Source organism: Panulirus ornatus, chromosome 62 (genome assembly GCF_036320965.1).
Source record: "Panulirus ornatus isolate Po-2019 chromosome 62, ASM3632096v1, whole genome shotgun sequence".
Lineage (NCBI taxonomy): Eukaryota > Metazoa > Arthropoda > Malacostraca > Decapoda > Palinuridae > Panulirus > Panulirus ornatus.
In genome coordinates, this window is record NC_092285.1 from 15,288,156 (window position 1) to 15,304,775 (window position 16,620).

At 41.4% G+C, this 16,620-nt stretch overlaps 1 protein-coding gene across 8 annotated transcripts in view; it reads right to left on the minus strand.

Moving 5' to 3' along the window:
• Nucleotides 1-16,620, minus strand: part of iPLA2-VIA (calcium-independent phospholipase A2 VIA) — a 115,416-nt gene that overhangs the window by 84,109 nt on the left and 14,687 nt on the right. For all 8 annotated transcript variants that reach the window (XM_071656360.1, XM_071656358.1, XM_071656356.1 and 5 more), the window contains 3 exons: nt 8,470-8,647; nt 4,169-4,411; nt 3,786-3,911 (listed from right to left, as the gene is read on the minus strand). In XM_071656360.1, the coding sequence (XP_071512461.1) occupies nt 3,786-3,911; nt 4,169-4,411; nt 8,470-8,647 (547 nt within the window). The remainder of the gene's footprint in view (nt 1-3,785; nt 3,912-4,168; nt 4,412-8,469; nt 8,648-16,620) is intronic.

Here is a 16,620-nt window from a genome sequence, read left to right on the forward strand (position 1 = left end):
ATTACCTCCCCATTAGCCCCCTTCACCGATGTTCCCATTCGTTCTCTTGTCTTACGCACTTTATTTACCTCCTTCCAAAACATCTTTTAATTCTCCCTAAAATTTAATGATACTCTCTCACCCCAACTCTCATGTGCCCTCTATTTCACCTTTTGCACCTTTCTCTTGTCCTCCTGCCTCATTCTTTTATACATCTCCCACTCATTTGCACTATTTCCCTGCAAAAATCGGCCAAATGCCTCTCTCTTCTCTTTCACTAATAATCTTACTTCTTCATCCCACCACTCACTACCCTTTCTAATCTGCCCACCTCCCACACTTCTCATGCCACAAGCATCTTTTGCGCAAGCCATCACTGTTTCCCTAAATACATCCCATTCCTCCCCCACTCCCCTTAAATCCTTTGCTCTCAACTTTTTCCATTCTGCACTCAGTTTCTCCTGGTATTTCCTCATACAAGTCTCCTTCCCAAGCTCACTTACTCTAACCACTCTCTTCACCCCAACATTCTCTCTTCTTTTCTGAAAACCTCTACAAATCTTCACCTTCGCCTCCACGAGATAATGATCAGACATCCCTCCAGTTGCACCTCTCAGCACATTAACATCCAAAAGTCTCTCTTTCATGCATCTATCAATTAACATGTAATCCAATAACACTCTCTGGCCATCTCTCCTACTTACATACGTATACTTATGTATATTTCTCTTTTTAAACTAGGTATTCCCAATCACCAGTCCTATTTCAGCACACAAATCTACAAGCTATTCACCATTTCCATTTACAACACTGAACACCCCATGTATACCAATTATTCCCTCAACTGCCACATTACTCACCTTTGCATTCAAATCATCCATCACTATAACCCAGTCTTGTGCATCAAAACTGTTACAACACTCACTCAGCTGCTCCCAAAACACTTGCCTCTCATGATCCTTCTTCTCCTGCCCAGGTGCATAGGCACCAATAATCACCCATCTCTCTCCATCAACTTTCAGTTTACCCATATCAATCTAGAGTTTACTTTCTTACACTTTATCACATACTCCCACAACTCCTGTTTCAGGAGTAGTGCTACTCCTTCCTTTGCTCTTGTCCTCTCACCAACCCCTGACTTTACTCCCAAACATTCCCAAACACTCTTCCCTTTTACCCTTGAGCTTTGTTTCACTCAGAGCCAAAACATCCAGGTTCCTTTCCTCAAACATACTACCTATCTCTCCTTTTTCTCATCTTGGTTATATCCACACACATTTAGTCCCCAATCTGAGCCTTCGAGGAGGATGAACACTTCCCGTGTGACTCCTTCTGTTCTTTGATAATACAGTGCTGGTGGCTGATTCGGGTGAGAAACTGCAGAAGCTGGTGACTGAGTTTGATATAGTGTGTGAAAGAAGAGAGATGAGAGGAAATATGAATAAGAGCAAGGATATTAGGTACAGTAGGGTTGTGGGACAAGTCAATTGGGAGGTAAGTTTGAATGGAGAAAAACTGGAGGACATGAAGTGCTTAAGAAATCTAGGAGTGGATTTGGCAGCAAATGGAACCATGGAAGTGTGAGTCACAGGGTGGGGGAAGGGGCGAAAGTTCTGGGAGCATTAAAAAATGTGTGGAAGGCAAGAACATTATCTTAGAAAGCAAAAAATGGTATGTTTGAAGGAATAGTGGTTCCAGCAATGTTATATGGTTGTGAGGCATGGGCTATAGATAGGGTTGTGTGGAGGAGGGTGGATATGTTGGAAATGAGATGTTTGAGGACAATATGTGGTGTGAGGTGGTTTGATCGAGTAAGTAATAATAGGGCAAAAGCGATGTGTGGTAATAAAAAGAGTGTGATTGAGACAGCAGAGGAGGGTGTATTGAAATAGCTTAGTCACATGGAGAGAATGTGTGAGGAGAGAGACAAAGAGGATATATGTGTCAGAGGTGGAGGGAACAAGGAGAAGTGGGAGACCAAATTGGAGGTGGAAAGATGGAGTGAAAAAGATTTTGAGTGATCGGGGCCTGAACATGCAGGAGGATGAAAGGCATGCAAGGAATAGAGTGAATTGGAACGATGTGGTATACCAGGGTCGATGTGCTGTCAATGGATTGAACCAGGGCATGTGAAGCATCTGGGGTAAACCATGGAAAGTTTTGTGGGGCCTGGATGTGGAAAGGGAGCTGTGGTTTCGGAGCATTATACATGACAGCGAGAAACTGAGTGTGAACAAATGTGGCCTTTGTTGTCTTTTGCTAGCACTACCTCACACGCATGCGGGGGGGAGGGGTTTTTTCCTTTCATGTGTGGCGGGGTGGTGACGGGAATGAATAAAGGCAGCAAGTATGAATTATATACATGTGTATATCTGTATATGTCTGTGTATGTATATATATATGTAAACATTGAAATGCATAGGTATGTATATGTGCCTGTGCGGACATGTATGTACATACATGTGTATGGAGGTGGGGTGGGTCATTCTTTCATCTGTTTCCTTACGCTAACTCGCTAATGCAGGAGACAGCACCAAAGTATAATAAATGAATAAATGAATATGTGTGTGCATGTGTATATATGAGTGGATGGGTCTTTCTTTCTCTGTTTCCTGGTACTATCTTGCTAATGCAAGAAATGGCAACCAAGTATAATAAAATATAAATAATAAATAAACTACTGTATAATGACTGACCAAGAGTGTTGCATTACCTAGACTTAAGCATATAATAAAAAACTAGGAAAATAAGGCAAGTGGATACTCATCTATCACAGATAATAATCTGAGATTGCTTGAAACTCACTGTCTTACAGACACCAACTTCAAGCCCAATGTGTTGGGTGTTAAACTAACCATCTATCGCCAATATGACATCTCTCATAGTCCGGTCGGGCATCCAATGCAGTCTTTCTTGTATCGCCATCTAAGCATAGTTCCAAATGCTCTTATGTCCTTACACATCTCTCAGATTCATCCTCTTCTACATTGTTTTTTCATGACATTCATGGCCTCAAACTATATCGCCTCCCTTTCACATCAGTCATATATATTCTCATCTGTATCCTGAATCCAACAGCTGAGCAGTGGATTATAGTCATTTTCAAAGAAGCTAAACTGTTACTATAAGGTAACCAAAGAAAAGCAGGAGACAAACCTGTGATGTTGTTGTTGTTGAATTTCCACGTAATTCAGTGGTATTTTATTCCCCCTTCCCTAAGTCACTCAATCAGCAATAAAGGACAGTTCCTTGTTCTAAATTCATTCTATTGAAGGATCAGTTTAGATGGATTATTTTGTTCTGATTTTCAATTACTCATTTCCTCTATAATCACTCTGGCTTAATTAGAAAATGTTTCTTGGGAAACATCTACAGCAAGATGAACCCTATGTTTCCCAAAACAGACAAATAACAGCCTCATTTACACACCTCCATGCTTGAGCTTTCATTAATAATGCACCCCCCTAAAAAAAAAAAAAAAAAAAAACTACCATCCACATCCAAGTCCAACAGACTATTTCACAGTTTACCATGACTGCGCTTGGAACCTCACTTCTGCCATGTCTGACTGTAAGCCTGGATAGATGCTGTACATTTATTCATTCCCTAAGAACAAGAATCTGCCAGTCACATATTCTATGATAGGCTAAAGGAGTAAATCTTTAGGGATACCTATTTACTTCAACTGAGGAGAGTAAGAGTGTTTCAATCTTATACAAAGCAAGTGCTCTCTCACATGCTCACAAAGCTCTGTCTCTAGGAAGGAAACTGCCTAATTCTTATTTCCTTATGAAAAGAATACTTACCATCTTATGTAATGCAGTTAAACCATGAAAGTTACGAGCATTGATGCTACAGCCTAGGTCTGCCATAGCATTGATTATCTCTCTAGATGTTGCCCAATGCAAAGGTGTTCCTCCATGTTTCATATCCTTATAAGACAAAAAATAATCAATTATGCTATTCACTTTACTAAGTAGTCATTAATGAGAAAGGTATTTTTTTCACTTTACTAAGCAGTCATTAATGAGAAAGGTATTTTTTTCTACAAGTCAAAATGATTTCTTTGATACATACATCACTGATATCAAATTCTACACTAATTCCAACATATAATATTGTTTCAGCACTTCATTTAAATGATACTGGGACTGAAAGCTAAATTACTAGTGACAATTACATAAATTACCTTCACGTTGAGTTGGTTAGGATACATTCCAATTATTTCTTTGGCACAGAGAGTACTATTGGCAGCCATAGCAGAATGAATGGGTAAGGTAGAATCATGAGTTGCTGCAACATTAACATCTGCACCAGCACAAAGGAAAGCCTTCACACACTCTGGTTTATCTCCCTCACATGCCAAATGAAGGGGTGTTTTCCCAGCTTCATTAGGAATATTTAGAAGGCGTGATTCTTTCTGAGTGACTAGCTGAAAAATTCCAAGTGGCAGATGAAGTTAAGGACTCAGAAAACATAGATTAAAATCTATTTTATATCATATTCATTTCATTATACTTGACCACTGCTTCCTGTGCCAGCTAAGAAGTGCCCGGAAACAGATGAAGGAAAACCCATCCACCCATATAAACACATATTTACATACACGCTCATACACTAACATATACATATCTACATATACACATATACATACATATACATACACAGTCATGTACATATATACACATGTACATATTCATACTCGCCTCCCTTCATCTGTATGCCACAACACCCCACAGGAAACAGCATTGCCCCTCCCTGTGTCAGTAAGGTAGCCCCAGGAAAACAGACAAAAAAGGCTACATTTGTTTGCACTCAGTCTCTAGGTGTCATGTGTAATGCACTGAAACCACAGCTCCCTTTCCACATCCAGGCCCCACAGATCTTTCCATGGTTTAACCCAGATGCTTCACATGCCCTGGTTCAGTCCACTGACAGCACAATGACCCTAGTATACATCATTCCAATTCACTCTATTCCTTGCACGACTCTCAACCTCCTGTATGTTCATGCCCCAATCGCTCAAAATCTTTTTCACTCCATCCTTCCACCTCCAATTCTCCAATTCGGTCTCCCGCTTCTCCTTGTTCTCTCCACTTCTGACACATATATCCTCTTTGCCAATCTTTCCTCACCCATTCCCTGCATCTGTCCAAACCATTTCAACACACCCTCTTCTGCTCTCTCAACATACATTTTTTACTTCCACACATATCTCTTACCCTCTCATTACATAAGATTAAACCACCTTACACCACATATTGTCCTCAAACATTTCATTTCCAACACATCCACCCTCCTCCATACAACCCTATCTAAAGCCCATGCCTCACAACCATAAAACATTGTCGGAATTACTATTCCTTCAAACAAACCCATTTTAGCTCTCTGAGATAATGTTCTCTCCTTCAACACATTCTTCATCGCTCCCTTCCCCTCCCTGTGACTCACTTCCACTTCCATGGTTCCAACCACTGCTAAGTCCACTCACAGATATCTAAAACACTTCACTTCCTCTAACTTTTCTCCATTCACACCTACATCCCAATCAACTTGTCCCTCAACCCTACTGAACCTAATAATCTTGCTCTTATTCACATATAATCTCAACTTTCTCCTTTCACACACTTTTTCAAACTCACTCACCAACTTTTGCAGTTTCTCACACGAATCAGCCACTAGAGCTGTATCATCGGAGTACAACAACTGACTCCCTTCCCAGGCCCTCTCATCCACAACACACCGTATACTCACCTTTCTCTCCAAAACTCTCACATTTACCTCCCTAACAACCCCATCCTTAAACAAATTAAACAACCATGTGAACATCACACACCCCTGCCGCAAACCAACCTTTACTGGGAACACCGATCACACTCCTCTCTTCCTACCCATACACATGCCTTTCATCCTTGGTGAAAACTTTTCACTGCTTCTAGCAACTTACCTCCCACACCATATACTCTTAAAACTTTCCACAAAGAATCCCTCTCAGCCCTATCATATGCCTTCTCCAGATCCATAAATGCTACATACAAATCCATCTGTTTTTCTAAGTATTTCTCACATACATTCTTCAAAGCAAACACCTGATCCACACATCCTCTACCACTTCTGAAACCACACTGATCTTCCCCAATCTGATGCTCTGTACATGCCTTCACCCTCTCAATCAATAACCTCCCATATAATTTACCAGGAATACTCAACAAACTTATACCTCTGTAATTTGAGCACTCACTTTTATCCCCTTTGCCTTTGTACAACGGCACTATGCAAGCATTCCGCCAATCCTCAGGCACCTCACCATGAGTCATACATACATTAAATAACCTTACCAACCAGTCAACAATACAGTCACCCCCTTTTTTAATAAATTCCACTGCAATACCATCCAAACCCACTGACTTGCCGGCTTTCATCTTCCACAAAGCTTTTAATACCTCTTCTCTGTTTACCAAATCATCTTCCCTAACCCTCTCACTTTGCACACCACCTCGACCATATCCACTCATATACACATATATATACATAAACACTCACACACATACACACATATACATACATACATATACATATACATATTTTCACATGTACATATTCATTCTTGCTTGCCTTCATCCATTCCTGGCACTACCCATCCCACAGGAAACAGCTTCGCTACCCCTTGCTTCAGCAAGGAAGCACCCGAAAAACAGGCAAAAAAGGCCACATTTGCTCAAACTCAGTCTCTAGCTGTCATGTGCAATACATCGAAACTAAAGCTCCCTATCGAAAAACCTGTAGGTGTGGATGAACAGATTGGTTGACAATGGATCAACTGCCACAACCAGGATTCAAAACCATGCGCTTGACCCTGGGCAGCCCATACATGCATCACACTCAGGAATGTTAACTACACCTCAGAAGTCCATGTACGCACAGAGCAGAGGATTTGTGGATGAGGTGCTGCTCTGAAGAATGTGTGAGAAATACTATGAGAAACAGAAAAATTTGTATGTGGCCTTCAAGGATATGGAGAAAACTTGTGATTGGTTAATAAAGATATATTATGGAAAGTCTTACACATATATGGTTTGAGAGGAAAGGTAATAAAAGCAGTGAGGAGTTTCTCTTAACAGGGTAAAACATGTGTCTGAGTGGGTAAAGGAGGGTGAGAGGTTCTAAGCAAAGGTGGGTCTGCAGCAAGGGTATATGACATCATGGCTGTTTAATTTGTTTATGAATAGGATTGAAGGTCCTGAAGAGCAGAGAAGGTATGTAGTCTTAAGGGTATGAGGGGAGTCTGGAAAGAGGGTCAATTGATGTTTGCTCATGACACACCACTGGAAGCAGACTTGAGGGAGAAACTGCAGATGTTGGTGTCTGAGTATGGGAGAGTGTGTGACAGGAGAAAGTTGAGAGTAAATATGAATAAAAGCAAGGGTGCTAGGTTTAGAAGTGCAGAGACAAGTTAGCCTGGGTGTGAGTTTGAATAGAGAAACCATGGAGGGAGTGAGGTGTTTTAGGTACCTGGGAGTGGAGATAGCAGAGAATGGAACCATAGAAGTGGAGGTGAGTCATAAAGTAAGCGAGGGGACAAAGGTTTTGGGAGCATTGACAAATGTGTGGAAAGAGAGGTCATCATCTGGGAGGGCAAAAATAGGTATGTTTAAATGTATAGTAGTTGCAAGGTTCTTGTATGGGTGAGAGGCATGGGCTATAGATGAGAATGTGCAGAGATGGGTAGATGTGTTGGAAATGAAATGTTTGTGGACATACGCAGTGTGGGGTGGTTTGATCAAGTAAGTAATCATACATATGAGAGAGGTTTGATGATGAGAAGAATGTGATTGAGAGCTGAAGAGGGTATGCTGAAATAGTCTGGTAATGAAGAGAGAGTGAGGAGAGGTTTGCTAAGCAGATTTATGTTAGAAGTGGAGAAAAGGAGAATGCAGAGACCAAACTGGAGATGGAAATGGAGTGAAAATTATCTTTAGAAAGGTGTGCACAGGAAACAGTGAACTGGAGCAATGTGGTATACAGGTGTAAAGTGCTGGTAATATACTGAACCAGACAGAAAGGTCTATGGGGTAAGGTTGTGGAGAGGGGGGCCATGCTTTCAAAGCTAAGTGGGAAACTGAAATATGAGAGAAAAAATTTCCTTTCATATTTTTTTCCTACGTCAGCCAGGTAGCACCAGGAACAGATGAAGAAATGGCTTCACTCACTCACATCTATTCTCTAGTTGTCATGTGTAATACACTGAAACCACATCACCCTATCTACAACAAGGCCACACAGACCTTTCTGTGGTTTCCCCTTGCACCTTCATATGCTGTAGCAACAGAATAAAGTGAAGTCTGCAATCATCAGTATATGCCAACTAAAGCTGCATTAGTTTACATAACTAGATATTTTCCCATTAGTAAGTTGATCATTCTTACTCTCACTATATATAATGATTATAAAATCTCCCCTTAAAATAATGCGTATAAAAATACTATATACCTTTATGATGGTTTCATTTGATGTTGCTGCGATGTGATACACTGAGTTGCCTTTAACATCTGTTACATCAACACTAACATTTCTTTGCAAGAGAGTGCGGATAACATCAAGATGTCCTTGCTTTATTGCCAAGTGTAGGGGTGTTTCCTTTTTGACCATGTCAGCTGTGTCTGCATACCTAAAATTAATGTTTCAAAAATGTAAGTTTTGAGGTATGAAAAACTCTTACTCTCTGAGGTGTTGTCTCATAAGCTATGAAAGATATCTTAAATGTTTGGTGCTTTGTAATCCCCTATTCAAACCTTCTTTTAACCTCCTATTAAACAGTAACTGCCCGGAGTCACCCTCTGGCCACATAACAACCTCCACACATCAATGACATCATCCCCATGTCACTGGCAGAAGCACACTTCATTATTCTTGGAATATAGACATCAGCCCTATGATGGTCTTTCTCAGAAAAGTTTTTTGAAAGAAAGAGAAGGAAAGTGTTGAACACTGTCCAAAAGGGAATTTTCCACACAGTACCTCAAAACTTAAAAGGGTCCCTTTGTTCCATGATCTATGAAAGCATACCTAAATAGATGACAGAAGTTGGTGATAAACTTTCATCATGAGACCAAACAAACGCTACCTTACAAGTCATCTTGGCATACTAGAGTACTTCTCTCCTGAGAATGGCAACCCTAAGACCTTACCATATCAACCCTAAACACCTAAAGTTAGATATTGTGGAGATTAGTTACACAGACACCAAAGCCATCCTCATTAGTCTTCATCAAAGGAAGGCTCATTAGAATGCCAACAGAAGAGGCTACTTTCCCTAACTCCTAGCTTCCAACATACAGCCATAATGGGTTCACAAAGAAAAATTCTTGATCCAGGAGGAGATGCTTTCTATTGAGAGAGTTTTTAAGATTCTTATATACTAAAGGATATTTCCTCAGAAACTCTCATTATCAACATATTTCATTCAATGCTCATTACACATAAGTAGCAAATCTGAAGTCTAATCTTGTGTAATTCATCACTATGCCTCTCTTAACGCCAAAGGCTATCAATAAGGAAGTTTCACAATGAGACACTGATGTTCAATAAGGCTAATGAGAAACTTCTCTAACTGCTAAAATACTGGAACTCAGGTAACCCTTACATGTTTTGCAAAAGGGAAAAACTACACAGTGATTGAATGGACTGGAGAAAACTAGCACAAACTAATCCTGAAGTATTTACTATGACCTTTTAAGAACTGTGCCCATACTTGTGCAGTTTAGGGTGCAGGGACTATAGCCTTACTTGCATGGGTTGCCTCTGCCCACCCTCATTTAAATTTGAAGGCAGGCTTTCTCAGGATGGAGAGGTACCCTATGTCACAAGCAACTATGATTAGCACAGAGAAACAATCTTCACATGTCAATTAGCCATATAAAACACGTAAAATGTAGTGGAGACTCCAGCTATACTTGTAAAAGTTAGCTTTTCCTACCATAATTTAGCCCACTGATTCATAAATATCCCACATAAGGGAGTTAACTGCAAGTATCCAATATGTAGTATTTCATTTCTAAAAAGTGTGTGTGTGTGTGTGTGTGCATGTGTGTGTGTGGCCTTGGAGGTGTTAATCATTCAGAATTGACATACTGACATCTCAAGAGGGTACCTTCATACATCATTCCAAATTTTTCCACTCGAGAGGCAATTAACCATCAACAATACTAAAGCATTCCATATTAGAATTTCACCTCACACGAGCCATAAGATAAAACTCAATATTACTCAGAGTCAATAGATATATTTGACTCAAACATTTTACTGGGGAGTGATACTGAATCAAGTGGATGTAGTTGTCACTAATATCATGACACACAGAATGTAGTAAAAATTACTGCAGAAGAAAATGGTAATATCATAATATCTCTAAAATCATAGCTGCCTTAATATAATACAAACTTACAATGGACATTCTTGCATGAAATACAATAATATCACTTCCTACACCTATAGGTAGAAGTCCTAATACTCATATTTTTTGTTCATACATATTTGCAACTTCCCACGTTAGCAAGGTGGCATTAAGAACAAACACTGAGCCCAGAAGGGACAAAATCCTCACTTGACACCCCTTCTCTGTTTTTTCTTTTGGAAAAGTAAAGAGTGGAGGAGAGGATTTCCAGCCCCCGCCCCCCCCATGACACACAGGGAACACGTGGGAAGTAATCTTTCTCCCCTATCCCTCGGGATATATATATATATATATATATATATATATATATATACCTACACAGCTTTCCATGGTTTACCCCAGATGCTTCACATGCCCTGATTCAATCCACCGACAGCACGTCAACCCCGTTATACCACATCGATCCAATTCACTCTATTCCTTGCCTTCCTTTCACCCTCCTGCATGTTCAGGCCCCGATCACACAAAATCTTTTTCACTCCATCTTTCCACCTCCAATTTGGTCTCCCTCTTCTCCTCGTTCCCTCCACCTCCAACACATATATCCTCTTGGTCAATCTTTCCTCACTCATTCTCTCCATGTGACCAAACCATTTCAAAACACCCTCTTCTGCTCTCTCAACCACGCTCTTTTTATTTACACACATCTCTCTTACCCTTACGTTACTTACTCGATCAAACCACCTCACACCACACATTGTCCTCAAACATCTCATTTCCAGCACATCCACCCTCCTGCGCACAACTCTATCCATAGCCCACGCCTCGCAACCATACAACATTGTGCACAGGAGGACGGATGTGCTGGAAATGAGATGTTTGAGGACAATGTGTGGTGTGAGGTGGTTTGATCGAGTAAGTAATGTAAGGGTAAGAGAGATGTGTGGAAATAAAAAGAGCGTGGTTGAGAGAGCAGGAGAGGGTGTTCTGAAATGGTTTGGGCACATGGAGAGAATGAGTGAGGAAAGATTGTCCAAGAGGATATATGTGTCAGAGGTGGAGGGAACGAGGAGAAGTGGGAGACCAAATTGGAGGTGGAAAGATGGAGTGAAAAAGATATTGTGTGATCGGGGCCTGAACATGCAGGAGGGTGAAAGGAGGGCAAGGAATAGAGTGAATTGGATCGATGTGGTATACCAGGGTTGACGTGTTGTCAGTGGATTGCATCAGGGCATGTGAAGCGAATGGGGTAAACCATGGAAAGTTGTGTGGGGCCTGGATGTGGAAAGGGAGCTGTGGTTTCGGGCATTATTGCATGGCAGCTAGAGACTGAGTGTGAACGAATGGGGCCTTTGTTGCCTTTTCCCAGTGCTACCTCGCACACATGAGGGGGCAGGGGGATGGTATTCCATGTGTGGCGAGATGGCGATGGGAGTCAATGGGGGCAGACAGTGTGATTTGTGTGCATGGGTATATATGTATGTGTCTGTGTATGTATATATATGTGTACATTGAAATGTATAGGTATGTATATTTGCGTGTGTGGACGTGTGTGTGTTTATACATTGTGTATGGGGGTGGGTTGGGCCATTTCTTTCATCTGTTTCCTTGCGCTACCTCGCAAAAGCGGGAGACAGCGACAAAGCAAAATATATATAATAAATATATATATATATATATATATATATATATATATTGGGAGCGGGGGGCTGGAAATCCTCCCCTCTCGTGTTTTTTTAATTTTCCAAAAGAAGGAACAGAGAATTGGGCCAGGTGAGGGTATTCCCTCAAAGGCCCAGTCCTCTGTTCTTAACGCTACCTCGCTAATGCGGAAAACGGCGAATAGTTTGAAAGAAAAAAAGAAAATATATATATATATAAGTAAGAGTATTAGTGAAAGAGAAGAGAGAGGCATCTGGACGATTTTTGCAGGGAAAAAATGCAATTGAGTGGGAGATGTATAAAAGAAAGAGACAGGAGGTCAAGAGAAAGGTGCAAGAGGTGAAAAAAAGGGCAAATGAGAGTTGGGGTGAGAGAGTATCATTAAATTTTAGGGAGAATAAAAAGATGTTCTGGAAGGAGGTAAATAAAGTGCGTAAGACAAGGGAGCAAATGGGAACTTCAGTGAAGGGTGCAAATGGGGAGGTGATAACAAGTAGTGGTGATGTGAGAAGGAGATGGAGTGAGTATTTTGAAGGTTTGTTGAATGTGTTTGCTGATAGAGTGGCAGATATAGGGTGTTTTGGTCGAGGTGGTGTGCAAAGTGAGAGGGTTAGGGAAAATGATTTGGAAAACAGAGAAGAGGTAGTAAAAGCTTTGCGGAAGATGAAAGCCGGCAAGGCAGCAGGTTTGGATGGTATTGCAGTGGAATTTATTTAAAAAGGGGGTGACTGTATTGTTGATTGGTTGGTAAGGTTATTTAATGTATGTATGACTCATGGTGAGGTGCCTGAGGATTGGCGGAATGCGTGCATAGTGCCATTGTACAAAGGCAAAGGGGATAAGAGTGAGTGCTCAAATTACAGAGGTATAAGTTTGTTGAGTATTCCTGGTAAATTATATGGGAGGGTATTGATTGAGAGGGTGAAGGCATGTACAGAGCATCAGATTGGGGAAGAGCAGTGTGGTTTCAGAAGTGGTAGAGGATGTGTGGATCAGGTGTTTGCTTTGAAGAATGTATGTGAGAAATACTTAGAAAAGCAAATGGATTTGTATGTAGCATTTATGGATCTGGAGAAGGCATATGATAGAGTTGATAGAGATGCTCTGTGGAAGGTATTAAGAATATATGGTGTGGGAGGCAAGTTGTTAGAAGCAGTGAAAAGTTTTTATCGAGGATGTAAGGCATGTGAACGTGTAGGAAGAGAGGAAAGTGATTGGTTCTCAGTGAATGTAGGTTTGCGGCAGGGGTGTGTGATGTCTCCATGGTTGTTTAATTTGTTTATGGATGGGATTGTTAGGGAGGTGAATGGGAGAGTTTTGGAAAGAGGGGCAAGGATGAAGTCTGTTGGGGATGAGAGAGCTTGGGAAGTGAGTCAGTTGTTGTTCGCTGATGATACAGCGCTGGTGGCTGATTCATGTGAGAAACTGCAGAAGCTGGTGACTGAGTTCGGTAAAGTGTGTGAAAGAAGAAAGTTATGAGTAAATGTGAATAAGAGCAAGGTTATTAGGTACAGTAGGGTTGAGGGGCAAGTCAATTGGGAGGTGAGTTTGAATGGAGAAAAACTGGAGGAAGTGAAGTGTTTTAGATATCTGGGAGTGGATCTGGCAGCGGATGGAACCATGGAAGCCGAAGTGGATCATAGGGTGGGGGAGGGGGCGAATATTCTGGGAGCCTTGAAGAATGTGTGGAAGTCGAGAACATTATCTCGGAAAGCAAAAATGGGTATGTTTGAAGGAATAGTGGTTCCAACAATGTTGTATGGTTGCGAGGCGTGGGCTATGGATAGAGTTGTGCGCAGGAGGATGGATGTGCTGGAAATGAGATGTTTGAGGACAATATGTGGTGTGAGGTGGTTTGATCGAGTAAGTAACGTAAGGGTAAGAGAGATGTGTGGAAATAAAAAGGGCGTGGTTGAGAGAGCAGAAGAGGGTGTTTTGAAATGGTTTGGGCACATGGAGAGAATGAGTGAGGAAAGATTGACCAAGAGGATATATGTGTCGGAGGTGGAGGGAACGAGGAGAAGAGGGAGACCAAATTGGAGGTGGAAAGATGGAGTGAAAAAGATTTTGTGTGATCGGGGCCTGAACATGCAGGAGGGTGAAAGGAGGGCAAGGAACAGAGTGAATTGGAGCGATGTGGTATACAGGGGTTGACGTGCTGTCAGTGGATTGAATCAAGGCATGTGAAGCGTCTGGGGTAAACCATGGAAAGCTGTGTAGGTATGTATATTTTGCGTGTGTGGACGTGTGTATGTACATGTGTATGGGGGGGGGTTGGGCCATTTCTTTCGTCTGTTTCCTTGCGCTACCTCGCAAACGCGGGAGACAGCGACAAAGTATAAAAAAAAAAAAAAAAAAAAAAAAAAAAATATATATATATATATATCAACTTAATCAACTCTATCATATGCCTTCTCCAGATCCATAAATGCTACATACAAATCTGTTTGCTTTTCTAAGTATTTCTCACATACATATATATATATATTTATATTTATTTTGCTTTGTCGCTGTCTCCCGTGTTTGCGAGGTAACACAAGGAAACAGACGAAAGAAATGGCCCAACCCACCCATATACACATGTATATACATACACGTCCACACATGCACATATACATACCTATACATCTCAACATACACATATATATACACACACAGACATATACACATATACACATGTACATAATTCATAGTCTGCCTTTATTCATTCCCATCGCCACCCCGCCACACATGAGATAACCGCCTCGCCCCTCACGTGCATGAGGTAGCGCTAGGAAAAGACAACAAAGGCCACATTCATTCACATTCGTCTCGAGCTGTCATGTAATAATGCACCGAAACCACAGCTCCCCTTCCACATCCAGGCCCCACAGAACTTTCCATGGTTTAACCCAGACCCTTCACATGCCCTGGTTTAATCCATTGACAGCACGTCGACCCCAGTACACTACATCGTTCCAATTCACTTTATTCCTTGCATGCCTTTCACTCTCCTGCATCTTCAGGCCCCGATCACTCAAAATCTTTTTCACTCCATCTTTCCACCTCCAATTTGGTCTCCCACTTCTCCTCATTCCCTCCACCTCCGACACATATATCCTCTTGGTCAATCTTTCCTCACTAATTCTCTCTATGTGACCAAACCATTTCAAAACACCCTCCTCTACTCTCTCAACCACACTCTTCTTATTACCACACATCCCTCTTACCCTATTATTACTTACTCGATCAAATCACCTCACACCACATATTGTCCTCAGACATCTCATTTCCAGCACATCCACCCTCCTCCGCACAACTCTATCCATAGCCCACGCCTCGCAACCATATAACATTGTTGGAACCACTATTCCTTCAAACATACCCATTTTTGCTTTCCGAGATAATGTTCTCGACTTCCACACATTCTTCAATGATCCCAGAATTTTCGCCCCTTCCCCCACCCTATGATTCACTTCTGCTTCCATGGTTCCATCCGCTGCCAAATCCACTCCCAGATATCTAAAACGCTTCACTTCCTCCAGTTTTTCACCATTCAAACTTACCTCCCAATTGACTTGTCCCTCAACCCTACTGTACCTAATAACCTTTCTCTTATTCACATTTACTCTTAGCTTTCTTCTTTCACACACTTTACCAAATTCAGTCACCAGCTTCTGCAGTTTCTCACATGAATCAGCCACCCGCGCTGTATCATCAGCGAACAACAACTGACTCATTTCCCAAGCTCTCTCATCCACAACAGACTGCATACTTGCCCCTCTTTCCAAAACTCTTGCATTCACCTCCCTAACAACCCCATCCATAAACAAATTAAACAACCATGGAGACATCACACATCCCTGCCACAAACCTACATTCACTGAGAACCAATCACTTTCCTCTGTATATATATATATATATATTTCCTCTGTCCTTTTTCAGCACATAAATCTACAAGCTCTTCACCATTTCCATTTACAACACTGAACACCCCATGTATACCAATTATTCCCTCAACTGCCACATTACTCACCTTTGCATTCAAATCACCCATCACTATAACCCGGTCTCATGCATCAAAACCACTAACACACTCATTCAGCTGCTCCCAAAACACTTGCCTCTCATGATCTTTCTTCTCATGCCCAAGTGCATATGCACCAATAATCACCCATCTCTCTCCATCAACTTTCAGTTTTACCCATATTAATCGAGAATTTACTTTCTTACATTCTATCACATACTCCCACAACTCATGTTTCAGGAGTACTGCTACTCCTTCCCTTGCTCTTGTCCTCTCACTAACCCCTGACTTTACTCCCAAGACATTCCCAAACCACTCTTCCCCTTTACCCTTGAGCTTCGTTTCACTCAGAGCCAAAACATCCAGGTTCCTTTCCTCAAACATACTACCTATCTCTCCTTTTTTCACATCTTGGTTACATCCATACACATTTAGGCACCCCAATCTGAGCCTTTGAAGAAATGGAAATGGTGAAGAGCTTGTAGATTTATGTGCTGAAAAAGGACTGATGATTGGGAATACCTGGTTTAAAAAGCGAGATATACATAAGTATACTTATGTAAGTAGGAGAAATGGCCAG